This window comes from Pseudonaja textilis, chromosome 1 (assembly GCF_049901715.1).
Source record: "Pseudonaja textilis isolate UNSWEBS1 chromosome 1, rPseTex1.2, whole genome shotgun sequence".
NCBI lineage: Eukaryota > Metazoa > Chordata > Lepidosauria > Squamata > Elapidae > Pseudonaja > Pseudonaja textilis.
Genome location: NC_141990.1, coordinates 269,397,655 through 269,425,489, shown reverse-complemented (window position 1 = coordinate 269,425,489; position 27,835 = coordinate 269,397,655). Strand labels below are relative to the sequence as shown.

Genomic DNA, 27,835 nt, shown 5'->3' with positions numbered 1-27,835 from the left:
TGCCCGCCGGCCCCCACCCTTTGGCCTCTGCCTCCCAGCAATTTGCCTCCTTGCAGCAAATAGCAAACAACCTGTTTCAGCTTCAGCATAGACTGATTAGCACAAGCAGCTGATTGTTGGTTGGATCGGCCTCCTGACAATCAGCTGTTTCAAGCTGCAGGGCCTGAAACAGCTGAATAGGCTGCATTGCCTATTGCTGCCTCTGCGTGCCCCATTTTCAGCCTCCACACCTTACTTTTGGCCTCTGTGTGCCCTGTTTCAGCCTCTGCGTGCCCCATTTTTGACCTGTTCCAGGCAGTGGGGATCGGAACAGGCAGAAAATGGGGTGCAAGGAAGCAAATTGCTGGGAGGCAGAGCCAGATTTTTTTTTCTTGTTTTCCTCCCCAAAAGCTAGGTGCGTCTTATACTTTGGAGCATCTTATACTCTGAAAAATGCAGTAGCCCTCAACTTATGACCACAATTGAGTCCAAAATTTCTGTTGTTAAATGAGATATTTGCTAACTGAGTTTTGCCCATTTTATGACCGTTCTTGCCATAATTGTTAAGTGAATTACTGCGATTGATTGGTTTGTAACCTGGTTGTTAAGTGAATCTAGCTTCCCCATTGACTTTGCTTGTCAGAAGGTCAGAAAAGGTGATTGCATTACTTTGGGACACAGCAGTGGTCCGAAGTATGAACCAGTTGCCAAGCACCTAAATTTTGATCACATGATCATGGGGATGTTGAAAAAATTGTAACTGTTGAAAAACAGTCATAAGTCACATTTTTCAGCGCTGTTGTAACTTTGAACAGTCATCAAATGAACTGTTGTAACTCGAGGACTACCTGTAGAATGGTGAACCTTAACTGCATATCACTCTTTTTGTTTTACTATACTTAATAAAAAGTTATCTTCCATACAAGATAAAGCCATCTCTCATAAGCCCTCTTTGTGTATAATGTCTAGAGAATTCTCCATGTGAATGCTTCCAATATCTCTTTCCTGCCCACCTCACGAGAGTAACATCTTTCTTCTGGAAACGTTCATTCATTGAGTATGAATACCAACTGAAGGAAAGCCAATATGTATACAATTGTATGTATGTTGGCTTCTATGGGAGTCAGGACTCATATTAAACTTGGTGCCTGAATATTTGTAGGAAAATGATAAATTCACAGAATGTATGCACCAGATTCCATAATACATAAAGGGACTATAAAGAAGAGAAAATTTTAGCTAGCTTAAAGCCTGCTATGTGTCTTAGCATATGCTTGGCCCTAGTATATCCTTGTCCTAGAAGAAAACATGCCATTTATAACCACGGAAAGGAAAAATGCTCCTGTTAAAGTTTAGCGGAATAATAGTATACATACCAATGTTGGTACAGTGAATATCTGAACTGAAAGTGCTGTCACAGAAAACTGCCTTTCGTGGTCATCACTGATATATTCTCTCTGCAAAGCTTTGTAATGCTGTGAATACAAAAGTAAAAAGGAAGTATTGTTTATTGACTGGATTATGATACGTAAGCAATCTGAAGAGTAGAAATTTGACAAATAAAATATTGATTTCCTCTCAGGAAGATTTACTTCACAAAAGCATCAAACTATGGTTAATAACATTTGGGAAAATGGGATACATCTGGAAAGCAAAGTGGATGAGAATCTAGGATAAAAATTAATTTTGATTAAATTTTATTTAAATTTATTTTGAAGTTCCATTTAATTAATATGATTAATATAATTTAACCCACATAGTTAGCCATTTTCTCATGCTTTCATTTTAAAAATTAAGATAAAGCCGCAGATAAATTAAAATAAAGCAGCAGTTTTGTAATTCGCACCAAGACATTTAAGACCACACACACTTCTTGGACTTCTGGTTGTACACCTCTGCATTATAATTTGCTACAGAATACAACAATGATTAAAGTATTTATTTTTATATTACAGCTCTCAGAAGGTAAATAGTTATTTTTTACTGATGAGGTAAAAATTTAAATATGAAGAAAAATTTACTACTCCAAGGTGAAAAATAATACATTAAATAAATTACCTTTACAAATTCCATAGCAAAATGTTTTTTATACTCCATTTCCATAAAAAAGGAACTGAAGATTAGTTCATGTAAGATCTTTCTTGCTCCTGGAAAAATGCATAATATTTTTTCACTCAAAAACATTTCATTACAAATTAGTAGATCTTTAGTTTAAATGCAATTCTTATATAAAAATGGAAAACCTATTTAAGAGAAAATGCTAAACTGCTATTACAGCTTGAATCATCTCAGTGAGTAACCTTAGCTAAAAGGATATCACCTTTTTTAGAAACTAAATAAAATATCAACCAAATCGGTTCTAAGCATAATAGTGGCATATTCATGAAAGTTTTGTTCTGCTGGCATGTAAGCCTATGTAAGTGGAGAAACTAAATCCTTAAAGAATAGTTCAAACTACATTAGAGGGGGCAACCTATCAGGCAGATGTGATGGAAATAACCCCCCCCCCCCGCCGCCCAAAAAAAAGAAAGAAATTGGAAGGAGAATGAGTGAAAGCCTCAGAAATATTTGGCAGAGACAAGAAGTAGCAGTGAGACAGCAAAAGAAAAACTAGCAACGCCTAGGTGAGTAGCCTCTTGTGAGTAGAGGAGACCCTGGACTGGGGAGGCAGTCCTGAGGATCAGCAGGGAGGCTGCTCAAGAAAACTGAGGTAAGATGGACACCACCCAAGTATAACTGCAGATGATGTCAAGAAAAAGTCTCACAGAATGAGATCTGATTAAGGCCATGGAGCAGCAAAAGGTTTGATGCCTCAAGCTATCACCAATTGACATGAAACAGTGGCAAAGAAAGAGAAGCAGAAGAAGAGCTAATATTTGCTTCTTTCTGCTCCTCTCCCCACAACAAGGAGCCAGCAACCTTCCCATTGTGCACACAACTGAAAAAAGAAAGAGCACAAGGGAGTATTTAGTAGACAGCTTAGCACCACAGCCAGAAAAGCAATGTTGAAGGTTGCCAAGACTCCAAGCTGTGACCAAGAGTAGGAGACAGAAGGCAGAATATCATACCAAGAGAACCTAACAGGAAGTGTCTGAGACTTTGACAATAGTAGAACAGAGAAAGATGTTTAAGGATTAAGGAAAGCTAAGGTGGAAATGAAAAAGAATGAATTGGTAAGCTAAGAAAGGTAGGCCAAACTTAGAATGCAGAAACGCTTTTAAACACAGGCAAATTAAGTTGTTGCCAGATACAAATGAAATAATAGTACAGGATCCATTACATAATATAAAGTAAAGAAAAGTGTGAAGTGATGGGAAATTTTTACAACTAACCAGGACTGTTGAGACCAAATAATGAAATGGAAACTTGAAGTATAGCAAAAATGCAAAAGAAAAATGCAAAAGAAAAATACCAGGAATCTACAAAATACGAGATTACTCTCTTAGGCTTCCCAGATAGATGCTAAATAAACTAGGTAAATAAAAAGAAGTGTCCAAGTATATCACATATTCATTAAATATTCATTAAATGAAAAGGCACTTCATTATTAATTAGTAAGTGAAATTTATTTTTTGACTATACAGAGTAATAAATACTATTGTTATTTATTTCCGCCACATGTTCTGCCTAGTCTTGTCACTAAACCCAGGACAATGCCTAAAAGGATTCAATTAAAGGAAACAATGTACCTCTCACAAGGGAATACATTTGACACAATCAATAAAACACAAAGTTAAGGGTTTTGTATTTTCTATGACCACAACAGAAGGTTCAGCTAATTCATTTCTTAGAGGGGCCCACGAGATGCTTCTAGAAAATTCTCAGTTGGCAATAGCTCTGTCCAACAGTTGTTTCCCCAGGATTCAATTTACCTTTATAAAGTTTTGCATCCCACAGCATCAGTATGCTTATCAGACAAGGTTTCCCTGAACCAACTTCTTCTTTTAAACATATTTTACAGAATATCTGACGAAAATCACCTAAAAGAGGAACATGTAATATGAGGGTTTAGATTACTGAAGGACTTAACTGAAATCTTTATGAAAAATATCACGCAAAAAAACTCACATATAGCAGAAACATATTTGAAAATGTCCTTGCTCCCACACTGAGTAATTTTATGCAATCACTTTCATGTTTACTTCTGTAATCATTTTGCAACAGTAATCAATGATACAACACAATTCATTTGAAAAAAAAAAAAGATATAAGAACCATGGTGACACAGTGGTTAGAATGCAGTATTGCAGGCTACTTCTGATGACTGCCATCTGCCTGCAATTTGGCAGTTCAAATCTCACCAGGCTCAAGGTTGACTCAGACTTTCATCCTTTTGTGGTCAGTAAAATGAGGGCCCAGATTGTTGTGCACAATATGCTCACTCTGTAAACCGCTTAGACAGGGCTGTAAAGCAGTGTGAAGTGGTATATAAGTTTAAGTGCTATTGTTATTGCTACAAGGGTTCCTGAAGAACTTTATCCAAACAAAATGGATAGAGCCCTAACATTTGATCTGATTTTATTTGAGGATGGGATAAAAGAAAATGATGCCCAAACAAGACATAATGTTGTCCCTTAAAAAACAAGAACAAAATTAAAAATGCACTCCTGCTTCCATCTACTTTTGGAAGGTAATCCTCAGCAAGCTGTGCAAAATTCCATGTGGCCCTCAAGTCAGAAGTTCTGCACCACCGTTTAAGGGATGGTGGTCTAGCATTGGCAGGAAAATAGTTTTTCACAGAAGAACGCAATCATTTTTACCAATTTTACAAACAAGGAAAATACTTGCAAAAACAAGGCAGTTGTTCAGTATTTTGCAATCTATGCACAAAACAAAATACTATAGGGTACTTACTTGAATAGCTCATAAGTTTGTTTAACCAAGAACCAAGACGCAAAGCAAATTTCTGATGAGCCATTACATCTGCATGAAGAACCATCACATTAAGGGGACCTTGGGAAACATTATTTGAATGTTTCTAGAAAATAAGAATATTTAAAATTTGAATGAGAATACAACAAGCATTCTATGAATCAAAGATGATAAAACAAAAATGTGGGGTTAAAATCAAGGAAAATCATATTTATAAATTTGTCTTCATAAATGTACAGAATCCGGGATCAAGCTGCTTTCAGAAAAGATGTTTTATGTTTTTATGTTTTATGTGTTGTTTGTTTATGTTTGTTTTTAAAAATCAATAAAAAAAATTTCAAAAAAATAAAATGTACAGAATAGTATACATATTTTAAAATTTCTATTGTTACCTTAATCTCTTCTTTTGCTTCCTGACAAACAACATATGACCCCTTCTTAACAGCCTTCCGACCCTTTATTTTTTAAAAAATAAAATAAAATAGAGATAGACAGAACAATGTTATCATAGTGTGTACAACAAAAGGCAAGATCAAAATGGAAAAGATGCTTTCAGGCCGATTTAAATGGAAGTGGTACAAATATTCAGTCATTTTGTATTGTATTTAAATTTGAATTAGCTTTTGTTAGATATATATCAACATCTATGACTTTTAAAACTGACAAAAACCAGAGGTGGTATTCAGCAGGTTTTCACCACTTCTGGAGAACCGGTAGCGGACATTTTGACTAGTTTGGAGAACCGGCAAATACTACCTCTGACTGGAGATTTTACAGTATCCTTCCCCTGCCATGCCCACCAAGCCACGGCCACAGAACCAGTAGTAAAAACATTTGAATCTCACCACTGCAAAAAACATTTACATTATTACAGAGATAATGCCATCATGTAGCTCTTTTAAAGGAATAAATTCACTGTCAGAAATTAGCATATGACCTGGATGTTCACAGGGTTTTAAAAATATTCTTAGTTCATGGTCCATTAATTCTTCTGTTCCTTTTCAGGATTATTCCATTCTAAAGTTTGCAAAATTTATGTCTACTAACAGCAAACAATCCCCATAATGGTATGGTCTGAAAGAGGTAAGGCATAGTTCACTGCCATTCCATTGCTGAATCAGTGAATTTTGCACTACCCTATATACTTGCACATAAACCCATCTGCAGACAATCCCAGTCTTTGAATCTTTACCCCAAATACCATGAAAAATGTACCACCCACAGGGCACTTCTGAGAAGAAACAGCAAACTATTTATCTTGTTAATCCTTATATGAAAATAGATCATCCAAAGCACTTCCTGGAAGATGGATGGATCAATATACAGAAAGACAAAGCTACAAATGAAAAAATCTTTAAGAGGCTTCAAAGAATATAAAGATCTTTGCCTAGAATTACAAAACCTTAAAACGTAGAAAAAAAGAGCTTCTCACATTCTAAAACTGTGACCCGTTGCTAAAAAGAATATCTTCCTCTGATACCATATCTGAATGGTGGGAACAATATAACAAGAAAAAAGATTTAGATTTGAACTGTAAATATGAAAAGATTCTTCAGAAATCAATTCCTTAAATATTTCAAAAAGGCCAGATTTAAAATGCATGCTGGCACAAACAGCAATAGCACTTAGACTTATATTCTGCTTCACAGTGCTTTACAGCCTAAGTGGTTTACAGAGTCAGCATATTGCTCCCAACAATCTGGGTCCTCATTTTACCGACCTCGGAAGGATGGAAGGCTGAGCCAACCTTGAGCCTGGTGAGATTCAAACTGCCAAATTGTAGGCAGACGGCAGCAGGAGTAGCCTGCAGCACTGCATTCTAACCACTATGCCACAGTGGCTCTTGTGATTCTAAATGTTAGAATTTCCAGAAAAAAAGTCAATCCTGACAAAATAATTTCTTCTTAAAATATAAATTCATATTTTGCCTTAAAATACAATGAGAAAGGAATTTAGTATGGGAACAAAAAAGTTACCAGCCCTGTTCATTCACTAAATTTCTAGATTAATTTTGCTAGAGCAATAATTATTAAAATGTTAATTGACTTAAAAGAAAACCCATTGTTCTGAAAATTGTCACTCTATAACAAAATTTATCTTGAGAATTCAATCTAATCTAAGATATTGATTATAATGACAACTCAGAATCAAATAATGAACACTGCAAGTACGTTACACCAATCTGTGCAAAAGAGAACTATGCAGCCATGCTTTTCAAAAAGCAAAACAATCTCAGCATTTATTTAAAAAAATGACAATGTCCTTCTTCCATTTCTCCCTATTGTCAGGCTGGATACCACAGCAGCATAATAACTGGAATACACACGCTTGTTTCAGAAATTATGTATATTACTAACCTCTTTATCTATAGCAGTAGTATATATCTGGGCTTCTGCAAGGTCACACCCAAGAGTTCTTTGTAGACTGTAGATAACATGATCATAAGAATGATGCTCATCATTGAAAAGGACACAATAGTGTTTGTCTGGCTTCTCTGTACTATAAAAAACAAAACCCAAAAGATGACTGATGACCCATGAGAAAAACTGAAATAACTTCCAAATTAAAGCTGGCCACGGGAATAGCACAAGCTACAAATAAACGTGTAGTAAAAATAGTTAAACTAAGAAATTCATTATTATTATCAATACTTGCTTTCAAAAACATTCCCAATTATATTAAAGAGTCCTTGATTCAGTTATTCAGCATTATATAGGCAGTTCCTTCTTAGTTAGCACCCTGATCTATGCCATGTGGAAAACATCCCTTTCAACAACTTGAATTGAATTAGTTTTATTATTACTCTCCCTCCTTTCCCCCTCTCTCTTGGTCTAATGGCTGATTCAGTTTATGTCAGGCGCAAGCAACTAGATCCACATCTGAAAGATTGAAGTTGAGTACTTTATTACATTCTATCGATAATACAGGATTCTCCCCAGACTGCTTGCCTTCCCTTGGGAACAAACAGATAAGGTTCCATGGAACTTAGAGGAGGTTAAGCCTATTGTGGCTGCACAAAAACTCAAGGCTAGTTCCACTCTTGATCCCTCCCCCTCCCCTGGCTGAGAATTTTCCAAGTTTATGACAATGTGATAAGCAAGTGTATAAAAATCAGAGAATGTTGACTTCTAGGAGAAGCATGGGAAACTGGACATCTCCTGGAAAGCAGAACTGTGAAGACCAAGGAACCAGGAGATGATGAAAGATCATTCACATGTGCTCTAGCTGGCTGCTCTTCATAAAGACATTATTTTATGTGGGTTTGAGCACCAGGAGACAAAGGAATCAGCCATGCAGCCTTTGAAAGGATACTAAGTTTGTAAATCTTGGCTTCTAATCACTTTTGGAATTGCTGAACCCTAATCATATTAAAGCTATTAAGAGACCTTCAGAACAATAAAGACACATTGGGTTAGTGTTATTTTCAACTTCAACTCTGAACAAAATAATAGCTTGTCAATTAATGACAAGTTTAAGAACTTTAAAACATTGAAATAAATAGCAAAAAGCTAAATAAGTTTTTGATCTAAGAAAGTTACAAATAGATTAAGGGTCCAGACAAATTGGGAATATTGACTTTTATTGTAAGATTTTGGAATTATCTATAAAAATATATAGTTTCTTGTAGGAAACGGATTTATTTTGGCTATCCTGGTTATTGCAAGTCTTAATTAAGATAAGTTACTTTATGGTTTTGGAAATTGGACACACAAAAAAACTCAAGATTCTAAGCAGAATAAAATATAAGCCAATTTTTGACATCAGTTAATACTAAGACTTATAAAATGACACAAAACATTGTAACATCGAAAATATTAAAGGCCTTTGAAGAATGGAGCCAGAAATTACTGACTGCAATATCAACACTATCGATAATAACGTCTGCTTCTATGGATAGAGTGTCCAAAAGGTGTTAATGAAGGAATGACACATATGGGAGGGGGGGAATCTAAATTATCTAAGACAAATAAAGTACCAAAAGTGGAATTTTAAATGACAGGCCAAGAGAATGCTTTGGAAAAGGTTACTTTATTAGATGTCGAAAGAACTTCTCTGAAATTTTAAAAAGGGAAATATAATAATAAAACAAAGAGGATGAACTGCAAAATATTTTTCAATCGGCTCTACAAAAGAATCTTAACCCTATCCCTGGTAGACCAGTCCCATCGGAGAAAAAACTGGATCTCTCCCCTGGTATAGCTGACAAAGTGAGGAGAACCTGTGGCTTAGAGGTTAATACATCTACCTAATATGCAAGCAGCCTAGGTTCAAATCCCAGAAGGGTATGGCTAGGTGATGAGAGCTAAATAGCTTGAAATAGATCTATACTAGTCTCCCTTTATTTCTTTGTTGGTAAATCATAAATCTAACACAATGAGAAGGATGGCTAACTCTGGGGGGGGAAGGGAGAATTAAAGGACAGAAGCCCCAGGTTTTCTTTGTAACAACTAGCACTGTCTTTCAAAGTCAAACAATCTCTATACTAGTAAGAAACCCTAAGTATAGAAAGACCTTTCTTAACAGTTGCAAGAAAACCCCCCATTATCTGCTAGGCTAATCTGTTAAGAGTATGAAGACAGGAAATCATTTTACTTGTAGGGTGAGAATTTCAAGATACATAAACTATCTGGGTGATTCTATATAATTCTCCACTCCTACTCTTCATTTGCTTTTCCTTGCTAAATTATTCAAAGTTCTTGCCTAATCCTAATTGGATGATGCATTATCTTCACTGTTTGTTACTTTATTATAAACAATCTTGGAATGGAAACAAGCAAGACACTTAGAAGCCAACTCTAACAAATTACTTACTTCACCATAAGCTCTGAAGACAGCTCTTTTTCCTCTTCCCAAACAGTCATATCAACAATGTATTTTATAACTGAAGGGAAGATTTTCCTTGCTTGTGCTATTACCTCTTCATTCAACTGGCATTCCAAATTCTGCAAAAAAATAATAATTACCCATGTTAGTTCCACAGTACAGTTAATCAGCAAGCATGAGTACTTTGCAGACTCTTTCATTGCTGACTAGTGAAAGAAGTATAGTAGCAATTGTTCCATAAGAAATATCTTTCATTCTCTCTCTTGGTTTGCGGGAGGGGGCTTGTACCAACTGATATCTGGTGACTGCCACAATTAGTCCTGCAGTTTTCCTGGCCAAGTTTTTCAGAAGAGATTTGCCGTTGCTTCCTTTCTAGGGTTAGGAGAAAGAAACCAGCCTAAGGTCATCCAGCTGACTATGTGACTAAGGCAGGATTAGAATTCCCAATCTCTTGGTTTCTAACCTGATGCCTTAACCATTACACTAAACTGGATCCAAAAAAACGTTGAAAAATTCAAACTGAAATCTAGAACAGCTGTTAACAATGTCTTAACTCTTAACTCTCTATGAAGCAGCTTTCCATGATCTATTTATCTTCCTTTAAAAGATATAAATGATATATAGAAAGTCCCCCTCTTATTGATAGTAATTAGGACCAGCGATTAGATTGTAAGATGCAATGTCACATGACTCTGCAACCTAAATGGGCATTCTAGTAGTCCTGGTTACCATTCTTAGGAAAATCCCATATGGTCACAGCATCCCAGTCACTTAACTGCCATTTGTGATCTACTAATGGCTTCCCCACTGACTTTGTTCATTGGACGTCAGCAGTGAAGGTTGTAAATAGCAATCACATGATCATGGAATGCTGTGATGTCATAATCATTAGTCAGCCACCCAAATCATAGTCATGTGAACACAGGGACACTGTGACAGTCACAACTATGAGGACCTGTCATGAATATCCCTTGCTCAGCATTATGGTAACTTAGAACAATCACTGAATGAGTGGATATTAAATGAGAACAATCCGTATAAGCATAACCTACCAGTCTCTCTGATTAAGCCAGTCTGGGATGGTAGTTTTTTTATTCAGAAGAGGACCACCTTAGGAGAGCTAAGGATATCATGGCTACATTGGAATCATGGCATTCTTTCAATATCTGATTAGCCAGTGCAAGTTCAACATTGTTTTCAATCAAGAGAAGAACAAGTGGGGATTCTTTATGATCTTACGGTCTTGTTCAAAAAAATCTTGTTGAAATTGTGATAAATAGCTTTTGAGGGTCCATCTTTATGAAATTATAAACTCAGAAGAAGTCTGTGGAAATTTACATATTAGAATGGAACACAAACATCGAGGGTTATGATACAAAGATATTCCAAACATTTTGTGAGCATGCCCAAGCAACTAGTATATAATTAGAAATTATTCTTTGTACAATAATATTTGCTTTTCAATTTATTACAAAGAAATACCTCTTCAGCATTTTCTCCTCCTTCAGGCTCATGTTTTGTACACACTGGTCCAGTCTTCCATGCTTCTGTATCTCCACAGTCACAGAATCCTCCTCCAGTGGAAGTATTCATCTAAAACAATTAAGAACAGAGGACACAATGGGAAGTCCAGAACCATTAATTCATTTTGTACGTAACACAGAACAATGGCACGGCATATATCACAGCAATGCTACATTACACGAATAACAACTATACCCAAATTTATCTGGGTTCTCCTCTTGTAATGGTTATGTAAAAATGACCTGGAGGAATGAGAGGATGAGATGCGGTCTAGGAAACCAAAGGCAGGAGCCTGCTTAATGGTCAGAGAAAGAAACTTAGAAAAGGCCCACTCTAATGAACCAGGCTGTTAAAAGTGATAGCTGGAGATTTGTACTTTCAGATCTGCAAGATTGATATTAACCAATTAAAAAGTAAACAAGGAACACAATCAGATAACCTAACTCTACTTTATTGTAAGGTTACATTTACAGAATCTTGCATGTCTGAAAAGTACAAATCTCTTACCACAACTGTTAACTGCCTGACTCATTAGAGTGGGTCTTTCCTAAATTTTGTTCTCTGTTAAGCAACAGTAGACTCCCCTCTCTGTTATCTGTTTTTATTGCCCCTAAATGGGGGTCCTGGATATTCTGTACAGAAATTTGAGGTTTCTTTCTGAGATTATCCATTACTTATGCAGCTAATAATTATAAAGTAACCCTCTTGTTCTTTTTTCAACTAAAGAACCTGAAAGTAAGTTTATGAAATTAAATAGCTTTTCTATTCTGCCTAGTAAGTTTTGGCTGTCTGAACTGATGTGGCCATCCAGTATTTTACCACTTAACATAAATTGATTTTCATGTACTGTTATTTACTTTCAATACTTAAACACAATCAAATTTTCACAAATGCTCATTTATGCTTCTAGCACACTATATTAATAGATATCATGCCAAAGCACAAATTTCTTTACCTTGTAACGATGATTTACATGAATACTGTTCTGGAAGCAATCCATGCAAAGTACACAAGTTGGATCAATTGCACAATCCCTGCCACAAAAATAAGAAATTGATGCTGTAGAGTAAGCACTTATTTTTCAAAAATGTACCAAACTTCCAAATTCTGGAAGTGTTAATTGAACAAAGCATTCATACATAAGCCAGAACTGCTTATTATTAGTCATGAGTAAAATGATTTGTGCACAAGCCATTCTGAACATAATCATTCTGAACATGATCAGTGCCTGAACTGCATCATGCATGTTTTAGATGTTTTAATCTAAACATAGAACAAGATCTTTTTCCAGGTATGAAATAAAATGGATTTTTTTCTGAGAAGTAACAGGAAGATAGAAAACTGATAGTAGAAAAAGACCTAGTGGTCCATCAACTGCACCTTTGTTTTCTTTTTAACTAATTAATTTATTTTATTTTATTTTTGTCAGATGATGGACACGTGTGTAAACTCTGTTACTAATAACTGATTCATTATTTCTGTTGAAATTGGTTCCAATCTTCTACTGCTCTTTCTGTGAAGTAATACTTTTTAACATTACTTTTGAATTCCCACCCCTCTCCTCCCGGTCAGTTTCAAGTTATATTCACGTGTTCTTAATTTTTGCTTAACACTGAAATACTACCTTCTAGAACTTTATTCTCACCTTTAAAGGTTTCATATTGAAATGTTTCGATCATGTTCTATATAGCAGGATTAGAACCTTTTTCCTGATGGTGATTCCTCAAGTGATGCATCCCAGAATTTTGTTTGCCTTCAGTTACCTGGCCACACTGTTTATTTGTTTTGTAGTCATCTGCTGTAAGTACATCTAAATCCTTTTCTTCTGTTGTTCTAACAATGTACCCCTGATAGTGTAACCTGCCAGAGGATTTTTTTTTCCTTAGTGATCTTACATTTATGCATTGCATAATACATCGGTGGTGAGGAGATGAAGCGTGAAAACCTAAGGCTGATAGGTTTCCTTAGCGAGGTGTCTATAGACACTGTGAGAACCAGCAGCAGTGGCTGGAGAAGGAGGAAAAGGATGGTTGTAAGAAAATTAGGGTGTGGATAAACTGGTAGGATATGTCGCGTAAGACTATTGGTAGCCGAGGGGAGGAAGGGAAAGTGCTGGAAATATCAAAGAGCACATTGGTCAGTAGGATATAGCGGGACATCAAAAGTGGCTGTGGAGGGGAGGGAGAGAAGGGAGAGCACAGAGAATATTGTGGAGTTCTCAAGCTGGTGTACAGGCCATGTCAAGGAGGGGAGAGAAAGGGAGCCCCAAATCAGCCTCGTTCTACTCATCTCCTAAAATCACTCTGCATCCTTCCATATTTTGTTTCAAACAAAATTTCAGACAACCAAAATGAGCCATGTTTTCAAGTGATAAACTGCAACAAATTCAAAATGGCTCAATAGAACTTCTAGAACATGGTTTGTTTTGCATTGGTAACAAAACTTACTTTCTTACATAATACTTTGCTACCCACACACGACCATAAATGCATTTTAGAAACAGTCATAACACCAAAGCTGTATTGACAATTATATATTATATCACATCATTCAAAGAAACATTAAGAGGTAAAAGTATTGCTATAAACCTGCAGGAATATGTTGTCTCTCCACCTTTAAATACTTTTCCACATAGCTGTGAGGTACCAATCTGTCTTAGCTTTTCTAGACAGGTATCTGGATCTTCTCCAAATAAATGCCACTCCAAAGGATAAAGAATCATTTTTTGGGCCATTTCCTCCTCTTTCTGTGATTGAGGGTCCATTTCATCACAATATATGCTTGGAACCACTTTTGCCAAATGTTGAAGCAAGGCAGCATGAAAATCAAGCTTCTCATCCCACCACTGCAAAAAGCAGAACACAGTGTTTACTCCCTCAGCATCAGTATTTCACATATCAAAAATTATGATGTACATTACATGTAAATAGGGAAAATGCATGTTTTGGAGTTATAAATGTTTGGAACTTTTGAGTCAAAAATGAAGGAAATATGCCATTAAACATACATGTATTAAATAAATCAGTATTTACTGTGAAGCAGAATAAAGTTTCACTTTTTCAATTGACAGTGCTTTTCATTAACCAAAAAGAAAAAAATGTTAAAATGCCCTTGCCGATGACAACTGCCTTCGCACCCTTTTTAAACGCCGCCACGGACAAACAGGCTCTGGGCAGCCGTTGAGACCACACGATAGCCCTCCCAAGCCAAGCCAACCAGGGTGTGGAGATGTTCTCAGACACACCGTCCCAACTTCTCCTTACTTCAATGGAATCGGCCCTCAGCTCATCCATTCACTTCACTCCGGGCCAAAGTCCCGAGCGATTGGAGTTTTGACAGCCGCTCCGATGGTAGTCTGGGAGCCTGCTGTCAAATAGATAGGATTGGATTGTCCTATTTTTAAAACAGTTAATTCGAAGAGTGCTCAACAACACGGTATCCTATGCTTGACTGAGTCAATTTCTGGGGCACCCTTAGCAATAGGTAAGTATCCTCACAGATCTGACAGACTCAGTCCAATCAGCAGCAACAACTGATAACACAATCCTGGATGCTATCTCCACCACAATGGAGAATATCAACATTTAGTGTGATTGTTGTAGAATAACAACATAAAATTCTAGAACCTAATCATCTGAAAGGAGGCACAACTACTCTACAGCATTTACAGGAAAAAAATAGTATTTTCTCTTTAATAAGTTGTGAGTCACTTTGTTAGAAAAGGCTGTTATTCCTGCAAATTTAATTCAATTTCAGATTACTTTTAACAGAAAGAAGGCTCACATTTGATTAAATAAATACAGTCTGTCATACAGGGAAAAAAATCAATTGCCATCTGGTCTTTTCAAGTTGTAATTAACAGAATACAAGGAGGTTTAGGGTTTCAAGTTAAGCTTATAATTTAACATTAGGCAGAAGAACTGAGCTCTGAATTAATCTGATCTCCACCTCCACTATCCTTGCTCATTTCATTTGTTAAGATCCAAGACACTTTCTTGGATAACTTCGCAAAAAATTTGGATTTCTTACCAATAAATTGTTTTGGTAGCACGAATAAGCAATTGGGTTACAATCCTATGCACTGAATTTATAAATAATGATATATTTATGAAATATTTGCAATATTACTTTGGTAACAATATTACTCTGTTGCATTTATTTTATATATGTATCATGATAGGCAGGACAAGAAGCAATGAATGGAAACTAATCAAGGAGAGAACCAATCTAGAACTAAGGAGAAATTTCCTGATACTTATAACAATTAATCAGCGGAACAACTTGCCTCCAGAAGTTGTGAATTTTCTAACCACTGGAAGGTTTTAAGAAGAGATTGGACAACCATTTGTCTGAAATGGTATAGGGCAGGGGTCACCAACCTTTTGGACCTCAGAGGCCACCAAACTCATAGTTTTAAATCCCAGCGATCACTAACCGGTTCTGTGGGCGTGGCCTAATTTGTGGGTGTGGCTTGGTGGTCGTGACTGGCTGGGCATGGCTTGTATGTAAATATTATAAATATTGAATTTTTTATTGAAAAAAAGAGCAACTTTTACCAAAAATCAGGCAAAGCAGGCAGGGGCAGATTGAGTTGCTCAAAGAATCATTCAGTGATCTAACTATCTGCCATCGGTTAGTTCAGTCTCTCAAATTTGCTTGCCATGAGTCTGCGCTGAATAATAGAACCTTCAGTCCTAAGGGAAGTTCGGCTGTGCTTAAAAGCAGAGCTGAAGATCTAATGACTAGGTAGAAAGCAAGAAATCCAACCATTTCCTGCTTCCTAGCTAATCTAAATTTTCCTGCACAGCAGAACAGATGATGGTCGGAAAAAGGAAAAATAGCAATTTAGCAGGCAAGTGGGCAGGGAGGATTCCCGCGGGCCATGTGGGCGGCGCAGCCTTGTGTTTCTGCGCAGCCTGGATTAATTGCTTGGGGGTTGCTCTGGGGGTGAGATTTCTCTGCGGCCCAACAAAATTTTATCACGGCTCACCAGTGGGGCGTTGCCCACCAGTTGGCTACCGCTGGTGTAGGGTTTCCTGCCTGAGTAGGGGGCTGGAATGGAAGACCTCCAAGGTCCCTTCCAACTCTGTTATTCTGTTATGAGTTAATAAAACATAAAAAAGTTATTTACGGTGGCAAACAGGGAACCAGGAAGGCCTTGTTTTCATTGATCAAATGCAACACAATAGAGATTTCTGGGTAATTTCCTTGATAGCTATGTTAAGAAAAGCTGCAAAAAAAGGGCTTAGTTAAGAGTTGCTTATTAATTGCCAATTTGCCTTTCCTAATGATAATTCAAGCACTTCTCCAAAGATATAAAATTAAAAACTGGGTGATTGATAGAGAGAAAAGGAAAACATCACACTCACTATATACCCAAAACAACTTTGTTTAGAAATTATGGAGTTTTTCCACTGGTAAAACACCAGTCTCTGGGCCAGAGTGGATAGGGCAAGGAATGACTGTACCACTTGCATTCAAGGGACATGTTGGCTCAGTGGCTAAGACACTGAGCTTGTGGATCAGAAAGGTCAGCAGTTCAGCGGTTCGAATCCCTTGCAGCGAGTAACGGAGTGAGCTCCCGTTACTTGTCCCAGCTTCTGCCAACCTAGCAGTTCTAAAGCATGTAAAAATTCAAGTAGAAAAATAGGGATCACTTTGGTGGGAAGGTAACAGCGTTCCGTGTGCCTTCGTCGTTTAGTCATGCCAGCCACATGACCACAGAGACATTTTTGGACAGTGCTGGCTGTTCAGCTTTGTAATGGAGATGAGCACTGCCCCCTAGAGCCAGAAACAACTAGCATGTATGTGCGAGGGGAACTTTTACCTTTAGACTTGCATTCAAGGTGCCATTGCAATTCTGACGAGCTCCCATTAACACCATTGTTTTCAGTGGTGGAATTCAATTTTTTTTACTACCTATTCTGCGAGCATGGCTTATTTGGTGGGTGTGGCTTAATGGTCATGTGACTGGGTGGGCATGGCCAACTCAATCTCACTCATTTCAAGGGGTGCCTCACCTGGCCCCTCCCCTCCCAGCCATCCCTAGTCACCCAGCCTCAACTTATCTATAGTTCTGTAAAAATGTTGTTCACCTTGTTTGACTTTATTATCTGCATACGATAGATGTACTTTCAGGGACCACTGAAAGAAGGAAATGGCTCACATGCTTTACTCAAGAGTGTGATAGGCAACAGGCTTTTAAGGGGCTGCCACAAAGAAAGGGGGACAATGTATTTTCCAAAGAAGCAGAATGCAAACAAGAAGGAATGGATGGAAACTGAACAGAGAGAAGCAACCTAAAACTAAGAAGAAACTTCCTGTGAGTGAGAACAATTAACCAATGGAACTGCCTGTCTCCAGAAATTCTGGGTGCTCAATCACTGGAAGTTTTTAAGACAAGACTGGACAGCCATTTCTCTGAAATGGTATAGGGTTCACCCCAAGGTCCCTTCTAATTATTATTCTGACACCTTTCCCAGGATTTCTACTTAGAGTTTGGCATCCTCAGTTTTGTTGCCTGAGCTGGGGGTTGGACTAGAAGACCTCCAAGGTCCCTTTCAACTCTTGTTAAACACATGCGTATTTTATGCTCTGGACTATTGACATTGAATGCATGTAAACCCTGAAAAAAATGTGGTAGCCCTGGGCAAAAGAAAGGCAGAAAAATCACTCTAGGTCTAGGGACAGTGTAAAATATTAACACATGATAAATAATGGAACAATTAAAAATAATAGCACAGAGTTTTATCTCTCTCTCTCTTCCTATTTTTTTTCTTTCTCTCCCTTCCACTTTCTTTTTCTTTCTCTCTCTCCCTCTCTCTCTCTCCTTCCCTCCCTCTCTCTCATACAGACACACGCACACAGAGAAAGAGAAAGAGAGAGAGAGAAAGAGAGAGAGAAAGAGAAAGTGCTCCAAGGCTTGATTCACCCCCACCCCCTCTGTCAGACCGCACTCTTTCTCACTCCAGGCACTTTACTCACACGGGGAAAGCGATACTTGCAGCATCCATGCCTGTCTTCCTTTCCCCCAGGGAGAAAGAGGATGTGGGGAACGGAAAGCTAGGAGAGCGATTGCAAGTGAGCGACCAGGTGACCAGGTTGGGAACGCCACCGGTTTGGCGACCCACGCCAAATAACAGCTACCGGTTCGCCCGAGTAGGTGCGAACCAGTTGAATACAACCTGATTGTTTTTCACTGCTTTGTTTTAAGGTGATAAGAACAGCTCTAAATCTAAATGGAACATCCTGAGGGATGGGCTGCACAGCCTGAGTTCTCACAGCACTTTAGCATACGGCCATAGGCACTGAGCCATTTCTTCTCACTCTAAAATTGTAGTAAGGAGCTGCAGTAGTGAAGATGATGGGAGCAGGCAAAAGGGGAAAAGTAGAGCCAGCAGTACAGCTTGCCCATCTGTTTTTTCCCTCCAGAGGAGAACCTGTTTTTCATCAGTCTAAGCAAGGTTAAATCATGCCTGGTGAGACTGGCAAACTGCTATCCCATTTTCAACAGTTGCTTTACCTATGTGAAGGAAATGTAAGCCACAGAAAATAACCTGGAAGGCCATAGGCACCTCATGAGTTTGGGACCTCTGATCTATCTTCTAATATTTCTACACAGCACTTTTGGCAGTCATTCTACCTTCACTCTAAATTCTTTTACTTTTTTTCTAAGACCCACCCTTAGCTCTGCAAAAAATTGGTCTTCTCCACAGTCATATCCTCTCATCATATTTCTATTCCATCGTTTACTTTATTTACTTATTTATTAATCTACATACTGCCCATCTCGCTGTTTTGGGTGACTCTAGGCAGCCCCATCCTTTCTAGCTTAGGAGCCGTGGTGATGCAGTGGTTAGAATGCAGTATTGCGGTTTAATTCAGAATGCAGTATCACAGGCTAATCCAGCTCACTGCCAGGAGTTCAACCCTCACTGGCTCAAGGTTGACTCAGAATTCTATCCTTCCAAGGTCAGTAAAATGAGGACCCGGATTGTTGGGGACAATATGCTGACTCTGTAAACCGTTTAGAGAGGGCTGTAAACCACCATGAAACAGTATATAAGTTTAAGTGCTATTGTTATTATACTCATTCCTATGCCATGTATACATATAAATAGATATTTAAACCACATATTTAAAAAAAACGGATCTTTTCTAAGCAAATACTCCAGCAGTCAGCATTCCTATTGTATTCTTTGGCTTCTACTGATACAATGGCCTTCTCTTGCAACTATCACCAAATATAGATTTCTACTTAATAGACACCCATAACAATTACTTAACACCAGTTTATATTTCTAACATATATTTAGCCCTTCCTTCCATAATTAAATTTCACTTCCCTGCACATATTTCTCAACTCTACAAGATCAGATCACTTTCATTCACGTGTATTATATGCTTTCCCTTTTTTAAATTACATACTTTTCTTTTTAACTTCATTAATTCATATTGTTTACTCCTTTTACATTCCAAATCTTCCATTTGACATATCTTTGGCAGATGGGCCATAGATATGGACTTCCACCACTCAGTGGCTTTGGTCATTCAAGGTTTTTGCATACATCTTTGAGGTGGATTGCACTGAGAGAGAATGACCCAAAGTCCCAAAGTTATCCAGCAAGCTTTCATGCCTAAGGCAGGATTAAAACTTAGTCTCTTAATTTCCACACTTGCACCTTAACCACTACACCAAACTGGTTCTCATCACATATTGCATACATACTGAAACGTCCATGTTTGTTTAAAAAATATGTGAGAAATCTCATTCAAACAAAATTCAAACTTTTAAACATTGCAGTATTTACTATTCCCTTCATATATGGACTGCAGATGCAAGAGACATTAATGTTTTTGTCTCCTTTCTATGTATTGTGTGTTTCCCCATATTAACTGTCTGCTCACTTTTCCTTTTCCAGTTACACAGCTGCTTTGACATGGTTAATTATTAAATGTCAACAAGCAGACAAATATCATTCCTGGTTACCTACAGTTCCTTTCAAAACATCACCTAAGCAGTAATTACTTCTCAAGTTCTCTATAATTTACACAAAATCTCTCAAATTCTTAAGCTGCACTATTAAGCTACTAGTATCTTTTGGGCTCCATTTGAAATCCATGACACAGCATTCACTATCTCACTGCAGCTGAAGTTTGGCTATTTTTCCAAAGTGAAAGAAATGCAATTTGTTTTGATTACAAAAAGTGAACCATTGTTGAGCCTTGGAAATCCTGTTTACTTAATTAACATTCATTGTTAAAAATTGTTGATTTACTCAAAAGATCAATTTTAGGTATTTTCTCTGATGTTCCCACTTTCACTTTTACTTCAAGCTCTTAGTTATTTACATTAAATACTTTTGAACTATTGCATGCCTATTATATTGTCCCTGTCGTTTCTTTTACCATTCCAGTCCTTGTTTTTATTTATGAATCTATTTTCACAAGTTCCTCTAAACAAAGAAATATACAATTGCTAAACATTATTTTTAACAAATATTTCCATAAAGTTTGATTAATAATGTCACTGAAGCTCATATAAGGGTCATTTATGATTAAGAACACTACCATACATATATATAAATACCAAGAGGAATGCATTGAGGGTAATATTTTGATGTTTAAATATTATGGCCTAGACAACAATCCACTCCAGCAGAAAATAAACTTGCTTTTTAGCTTCATCTAATCTCCCCTCCTCTACTTTATGATAATAATCTTCAAGATGCAAAACATTCCATACTGGTTTATTATAAACATATTGCTGAGCGTACAGTGCTAATAAACGAGCACTGTACACGGTAATAAAAGAGCACTGCCCATTAAGCAATATTTTTTTTAAAAAAATAACTATTACATTTTAAAGTAAAGAGATCACAACTAACAACTAATAATTGAAATAGAAAAGAGACAAAAAGTTAAGAATTAAGAGAACAAAGCCCAGATGCCAGAACACTTCGGGAAATGTTTGTTGCATGCTTATCGAGGTACAGATCGACTATTTATATTCCAAAAGTGGATCTGTCCGAATCCAACTCCGGTAATGTTAACTCTCCTGGAGTTATAGAGGAAAACCCTTCTCAAAATCCTGTCAATTAAGTGGGCTTTGCCGAGCATGTATGTACGGCGCTGTGTAGTGCGCAACGGTGCAGTCCCATTTGACAAGAAGAAACCCAGAGATGAGCCTTTTGGGTGGGGGGGACCGCAGGCAACAGAAGCGGGAACTAGGGAAAGACCCCCTTCCTAGCAAGACATAAGGAGCAGAGCAACGCGGGCTAATAAAAGCATGGGCGCTCGGGCATTTCTGGGTTAGGGTCCATTTATCTAGCACAGCTGCTGCTTGGACTCTTTAAGGAAGGCAACGTCGCCGCGGCTGTCGACCAAACGCAAGGGATGAACCCCCGGGCGGGAGCGGAATCTCACCCCAGCCAGCTCCGAGGGGTTCACGGGGGCAGCCGCGCCGCCCGTTCCAGCCATCCTTTCCGCGCCGTCGCCTTCATCCGCCATCTTAGGAGAAGCGGGGCTCGGCAGGCTTGAGTCCTACCGCAGGCCAACCGGAAATCAGCTGCGTGGGAAGGCCTGGGAAAGACCAGGTCTCGGGAAGACCTGACCCGATGCCCGACTCCAAACCCCAAGAGAAGAGGTTCCTCAGCAATAATGCGCATGCTCGGCTTTCTGGCGCATGCTCAAAAGAGCACTTGCCGAGTCGAGCGTCGCTTGCTGACCGGAAAACCTCGGCGGCTGCTTCTCCAACAAATATGGAGTAAAGCGTCTAAGAAGGCAGCTGGGGAAGCCCCTCCACTGAACGACGTAACAACTGCTGCTATAGGGGAAGATTTCTTCAGAAGCGGGAGAGAACTGATATATCTTCTGTCTGTGAGACATGGTGTTTGATTTTGAAATTTGCTGCACAGAATAAATCGATTTGCAAGATAAAACTGAATTTCCAAACCTTTCTTTAGCCAGTATTGGTCTTTTGAGGGTCCACATTTCTCTTCTGCCACACACCTAATTATCTGCAGGATCTTTAGATGTGAAGTTCTTGCTTGTAGACTGACTGTTTGCAAAATAAACGTTTATATTCATAAAAGTCTTCTTCCATTGACTTGCACACACATGTAATGCACGCACTTTCTTTCCACCTAGCACCATTTCTCTGATGAAAATTGCCCCCTAACATGAAAAAACAGGTATTCACCCTTTTCACTCTTCGTAGCTCAGAGGCAAAAAGCGAGGTGGTACTATGAGGGAAGAAGGATTAATGTTCCATATCCCCCAGAGTGAAGTTCCTTGTTGATTTGATCCTGGAAAAAAATTACTTTTTGTTTTTAGAAATATATTGCCACCATTGTCAACGAAGAAGACAATGAAAGTTAGGATTGTAATGTGGACTGAATGCCTACAGAATGGAGCAAGGTTGAAAAAATGCAAAGTACTGTACTTCTGACAGTTGAAAAAGTATCATTTACAGAAAGAATGAATATTTGTATGTGTTGAGTGCCCCCTGCTCTAAGTTATATACACACAACATTAGAGTTAACCCATGCCAGGTCTTGGATTCAAAGCCAGTTTGTGCAAATCAAAATAGCACTTTCAGGTTTAGCACTCCAAGAGAGTGCTAGAAAGGTTCTTATAGAAGGAAGCCCATACATTAATGCAGCTGCCATAAACCCAATGCCCTGAATTGTTGAGCACTACTTCAGCAACATCCACTGCCTTGCTGAGTGATTATTTAGGCTTTTTTTTGCAAGTGGACACATGACATATTCTAATACACTGAGTGAGGCTTTTCAACTTCTGCTAGAGAAAATGAAAAAGGGTTCTCTATACAACTTGAACTCTGCCACCTGACTTGTGGCTTAGACCTATGCTATTGGGCAGAGGTCTCCAAACCTGGCAACTTTAAGACTTGTGGACTACAAGGAGTTGAAATCCACAAATCTTAAAGTTGCCAAGTTTGGGGACCCCTGCTATTGGGTCTAAACCACTACTGGTTCTTTTGAGTAACCAATCAGGATGCAGCTTGCTCAGTCAGTGAAGTTGTCAAAGTGGCTCTGAATAAGGGAGTAATGACATCTACGGTACTTTAAATGAGACGGTTCTACACCTGCTCTTGAAGAAGCCCCTCTAGGATCCTAGAGATTTTGATAACATCTCCCCTTTCTTCAACTTACCTCGTATGAGCCCTAGAAGAAATGAACCCTGCATATTAATGTCCAGTCATGGGGCAATAAAATGATTGGTCATCCGAGTAGGTGACCTTGTTTGGACATGGCTGGGGGAAGTGGAACCACCTTGATGACTTTCAGTACCCTCAGCTATGGTATCTTACTGAACTTTTTGCAATGACGGGAAAGAAATGACGACTTTTCATATTTGAGATCATTGCAGCATCCCCATGATAACGTGATCAAAATTGGTTCATATTTATGGCACTTGCGGTGTCCTGGGGTCATGTGATTGCCATTTGCAAACTTCTGACAAACATTGTCAATGGGGAAGCCAAATTCAATTTACAACTATGGCACTTATTTAACAACTGCAGTGATCCACTTAACAACTGTGGCAAGAAAAGTTGTAAAATGGGGCAAAACTCACTTAACAACTGCTGCACTTAGCAATAGAAATTTTGGGCTCCGTTGTGGTCGTAAGTCGAGGACTACCTGTATTGCAGTTGGTCCCTTTCGGATTTTTAATGTAGTTTGGGGAAACAGTATTTTAGATCTTCCAATGCTCAGTATCTTAGGCTTAGTGTTTTCCAACATTCTATTTGATATCTACATGAGCCTGTTGGATAAATATAGCAGTATAGCTAGTCCTTGACTTATGACCACAGTTGAGCCTCAAAATATTGTTGCTAAGTGAGACATTTGTTGAATATTGCCCCTTTTCACAATGTTTTTTTTGCCACGGTTGTTAAGTAAATCATTGCAGTTGAGTTAGTGATATGATTGTTAAATGAATCTGGCTTTGATTGTCAGAAGGTCACAAAAGGTGATCACATGATTCCTGGGGACACTGAAACCATCATAAATATGAGTCAGTTGCCAAACATCTGAATGTTGATTAGGTAACTGTGGGGATGCTGCAATGGTTGTAAGTGTGAAAACAGGCATAAGTCACTTTTCCAGTGCCATTGAGACTTCAAACAATCACTAAATGAATGTTCTAAGTTGAGAACTACCTGTACACTCATTTGTCACAGGTCAAGCCAGAGATTGGAAAGCATAAACCATGTCTTAAGGCTGTCAGTTCAAAATAAGATCAAACTAATTCAATAAAGATTAACTTGCTGTGCATCACTAAATGTTCCGGAATATTGATTCCATTAGCTGTTCTGAATTAGGTAATGCTTCCTGCAAAGGAATTAGTGTAGAACCTGGATATCCTCCTAGATCAGAGGTGGTATTCAGCAGGTTCTGACCAGTTCTGGAGAACCAGTAGCGGAAATTTTGAGTAGTTCGGAGAACCACAAATACAACCTCTGACTGGAGATTTTACAGTATCCTTCCCCTGCCATGCCCACCAAGCCATGCCCACAGAACTGGTAGTAAAAAAATTTGAATCCCACCACTGTCCTAGATTCACGGTAACTGTTTAAAAGGTGAATGGAGACTGGCCTGGTGGATATTTGCTCAGCTTTGCCTAAGTTAATTATGCTGTCTTGAGCCAGGATAGTTCAATAATAACTCATGCAGAATTACTGTAAAGCAGAGGTGTCAAACTCACGGCCCACAGGCCAGATGACGGATGCATCACGTGCTGGCCCTGCCCCCACCCGGTTTAGCAAAGTGGGGGGAAAGTCCTGCAATATCATGTGACAAGTTTGACACCCCTGTTGTAAACCATTTTATGCGGGGCAGTCTTGGGAGGTGATCCAGAAGCTACAGCTGATCCCAGAAGGACCTGTTAAGTGGTTTTTCTCTATTTGAAGTGGATGTGGACAAGGAGACTAGCCTTCTCTGCAGCGGTCCTCACAAATTGAAATTTGTTACTTCCAGAGGTCCAAAATGCTTTCTCTCATACTGTAGGTTTTTAGAAGTTGTTTTTAAGACAGTTTAATTCTACCTTTTTTACGTACATTGAGAGCATATGCACCAAACACAAATTCCTTATATGTCCAATCACACTTGGCCAATAAATAATTCTATTCTATTCTATTCTATTCTATTCTATTCTATTCTATTCTATTCTATTCTTATTCCTATTCCTATTCCTATTCTATTCTATTCTATTCTATTCTATTTTATTCTTCAGTTGTAAGTGTTTATTTCTTGAAAGCAGATTATTACTGTACTTTTTATAATTTTGATTTATTTCTATTGTTCTTTTTATAACTTTAGTGCCTTTCTGGTTGGGTATGAAACTTTAAAATAAGTACAAAGTAGTCTATGACACAAAGTAACTAAAATAGCATATGCATATTAGTTAAGCTTTTTTTCTTCTCTGAAGAAAAGTATGGAAAAAGTAAGATTATAAATTCATGAGAAACAGGATGATTGTAAACAATGTATGGACACTCATAACATTCTATTAATAAAGGTAAGAAATTGAAAGACAAAAGCACTGTCCCAAAGCAACAGATACCTGAACTGCCTAGTCCCATTTAATTTTCATTACTCTTCCTTTTTCTTCTTTTCTGTAACTGATAAGGTTCACCTGACCTGCTAAACTTATCCAAGGTTTACAAACCACAATACTTAGGTTCACATAAATAATTATGTTCCCTATCCTGCAAAGGTGCCTTAAGGCAGACAGAGTTTAATTCCAAGCAATGTTTTGTTCCTTAATCCCAAATTAATGAATAATCCAACACAAAGTTTAATATTTCCCATCTAGAAGAAAACTACCTAGGAGTCGATCAGTCAATCTGTCTGTCTGCCTGGGTGCTCTCTTCAACATTTTCCAATCAATTCAGGCAACTGCTATTTTTCTGGTCAAAATCACGTGCCCAACGTGAGGCACAACTTTTTGCAAGAGAACCATCTAAACACATAATTATTTCTTGCTGTTAATATGGCTCTACACTACATCTTACAACATCTTGAATCTCCAAAGACCTATGCAAGGGTCCTCTTTATAGACTTTAGTTCAGCATTCAATACCATCATTTCAGACATGCTTCTAACTAAACTAAACCAGCTAGCTGTACCTTGTAAATGGATCATAAACCAGCTAGCTGTACCACACTTGTAAATGGATCATAAGCTTCCTAACAGACAAGAAGCAGCAGGTGAAGCTAGGCAAAATCACATCAGATAACTGTACAATGAGCACAGGAGCGCCCCCCAGGGCTGTTGTGCTCTCTCCACTTCTCTTCTCACTATATACCAACAATTGCATCTCAAAAGATCCCCCTGTTAAAGTACTGAAGTTTGCAGATGACACAACAGTAATTGGTCTCACTTGAGACCATGAATCAGCATACAGACCGGGTGGGGGGGGGTGTTGAACAACTAGCTTGTGGTGCAGCCAGAACAATTTTGAACTGAATACACTTGAAATCATAGAAATGGTGGTAGACTTTAGGAGAAACCCTCCCATACTACCACCTATTACAATACTAGACAACACAATATCAACAGTAGATACCTTCAAGTTTCTAGGTTCTATCCAGGGATGGGATTCAACCGGCATTACTCCCAGTTCGGTGGTTACACTGCACGCGCATGTAAAATAACTTTAGGCTGTGCTGCCCGGACAGCTGAAAAGCGCTGCGTGTGGGTGTGCAGCATTTGAAAAGCCTCTTTTTTTCCTGCTTTTTCAATCTCAATTGTGTCGCGCAAAGCAGCTGAGGTTGAAAAAGCAGGAAATAAAGGACAGGTAAGAGCCTGGGCAAATGGTTGGGCCAAACAGCAACAAACCCAGAACCAGTTCTGTGTCTGCTGTTCTTCAGAGCTACCGGCTCTATAGAACCGGGCAAACTGGTAGCATTCCACCACTGGTTCTATCATATCTCAGGACTTAAAATGGACACCTAATATCAAAAACGTCATTAAAAAACACACAACAAAGAATGTTTTTCCTGCATCAACTCAGAAAACTCAAACTGCCCAAAGAGCTGCTGATTCAGTTCTACAGAGGAATTACTGAGTCTGTCATCTGCACCTCTATAACTGTCTGGTTTGGTTCTACAACCCAACAAGACAGACACAGACTTCAACGGATAATTTGAACTGCAGAAAAAACAAATTACTACCAACCTGCCTTCCACTGAGGACCTGTATATAGCATGAGTCAAAAAGAGGCTGTGAAAATATCTACAGACACCTCACATCCTGGACATAAATTGTTTCAACTTCTACCCTCAAAACTATAGAGCACTGCACATCAGAACAACTAGACACAAGAACAGTTTTTCCCCAGAATGCCATCATTCTGCTAAGCAAGTAACTCTCACAACACTGTCAAATTACTTAGTAAGACTAAGTAACAAGTAACTCTCACAACACTGTCAAATTACTTAGTAAGACTATATTCCTATTATTCTTCTCACACTTCCTATTCCCACTTATGACTATAGCCGTGTAGCTTGTATCTTTACAATTTATATTGTTTATTTCTTTTCCTGGTATGTTTTGGTTGTGTATTAGTAACCTATGTATGATTTGATTGCTTATAGTAACCTATGACT

General features: G+C 38.2%; 1 protein-coding gene across 1 annotated transcript in view; it reads right to left on the bottom strand.

The window, feature by feature from the left end:
- The window catches only part of UBR1 (ubiquitin protein ligase E3 component n-recognin 1), a 64,706-nt gene extending 42,821 nt beyond the window's left edge, over positions 1-21,885 (bottom strand). The window contains exons 1-11 of the mRNA XM_026709427.2: positions 21,625-21,885; positions 13,788-14,044; positions 12,155-12,233; positions 11,158-11,268; positions 9,664-9,794; positions 7,209-7,350; positions 5,244-5,306; positions 4,834-4,957; positions 3,852-3,959; positions 2,038-2,126; positions 1,356-1,454 (exon numbers count right to left, since the gene is read on the bottom strand). Of these exons, the coding sequence (XP_026565212.2) occupies positions 1,356-1,454; positions 2,038-2,126; positions 3,852-3,959; positions 4,834-4,957; positions 5,244-5,306; positions 7,209-7,350; positions 9,664-9,794; positions 11,158-11,268; positions 12,155-12,233; positions 13,788-14,044; positions 21,625-21,708 (1,287 nt within the window). The 5' untranslated portion in view covers positions 21,709-21,885. The remainder of the gene's footprint in view (positions 1-1,355; positions 1,455-2,037; positions 2,127-3,851; positions 3,960-4,833; positions 4,958-5,243; positions 5,307-7,208; positions 7,351-9,663; positions 9,795-11,157; positions 11,269-12,154; positions 12,234-13,787; positions 14,045-21,624) is intronic.
- Between the last annotated feature and the right edge of the window lie 5,950 nt (positions 21,886-27,835).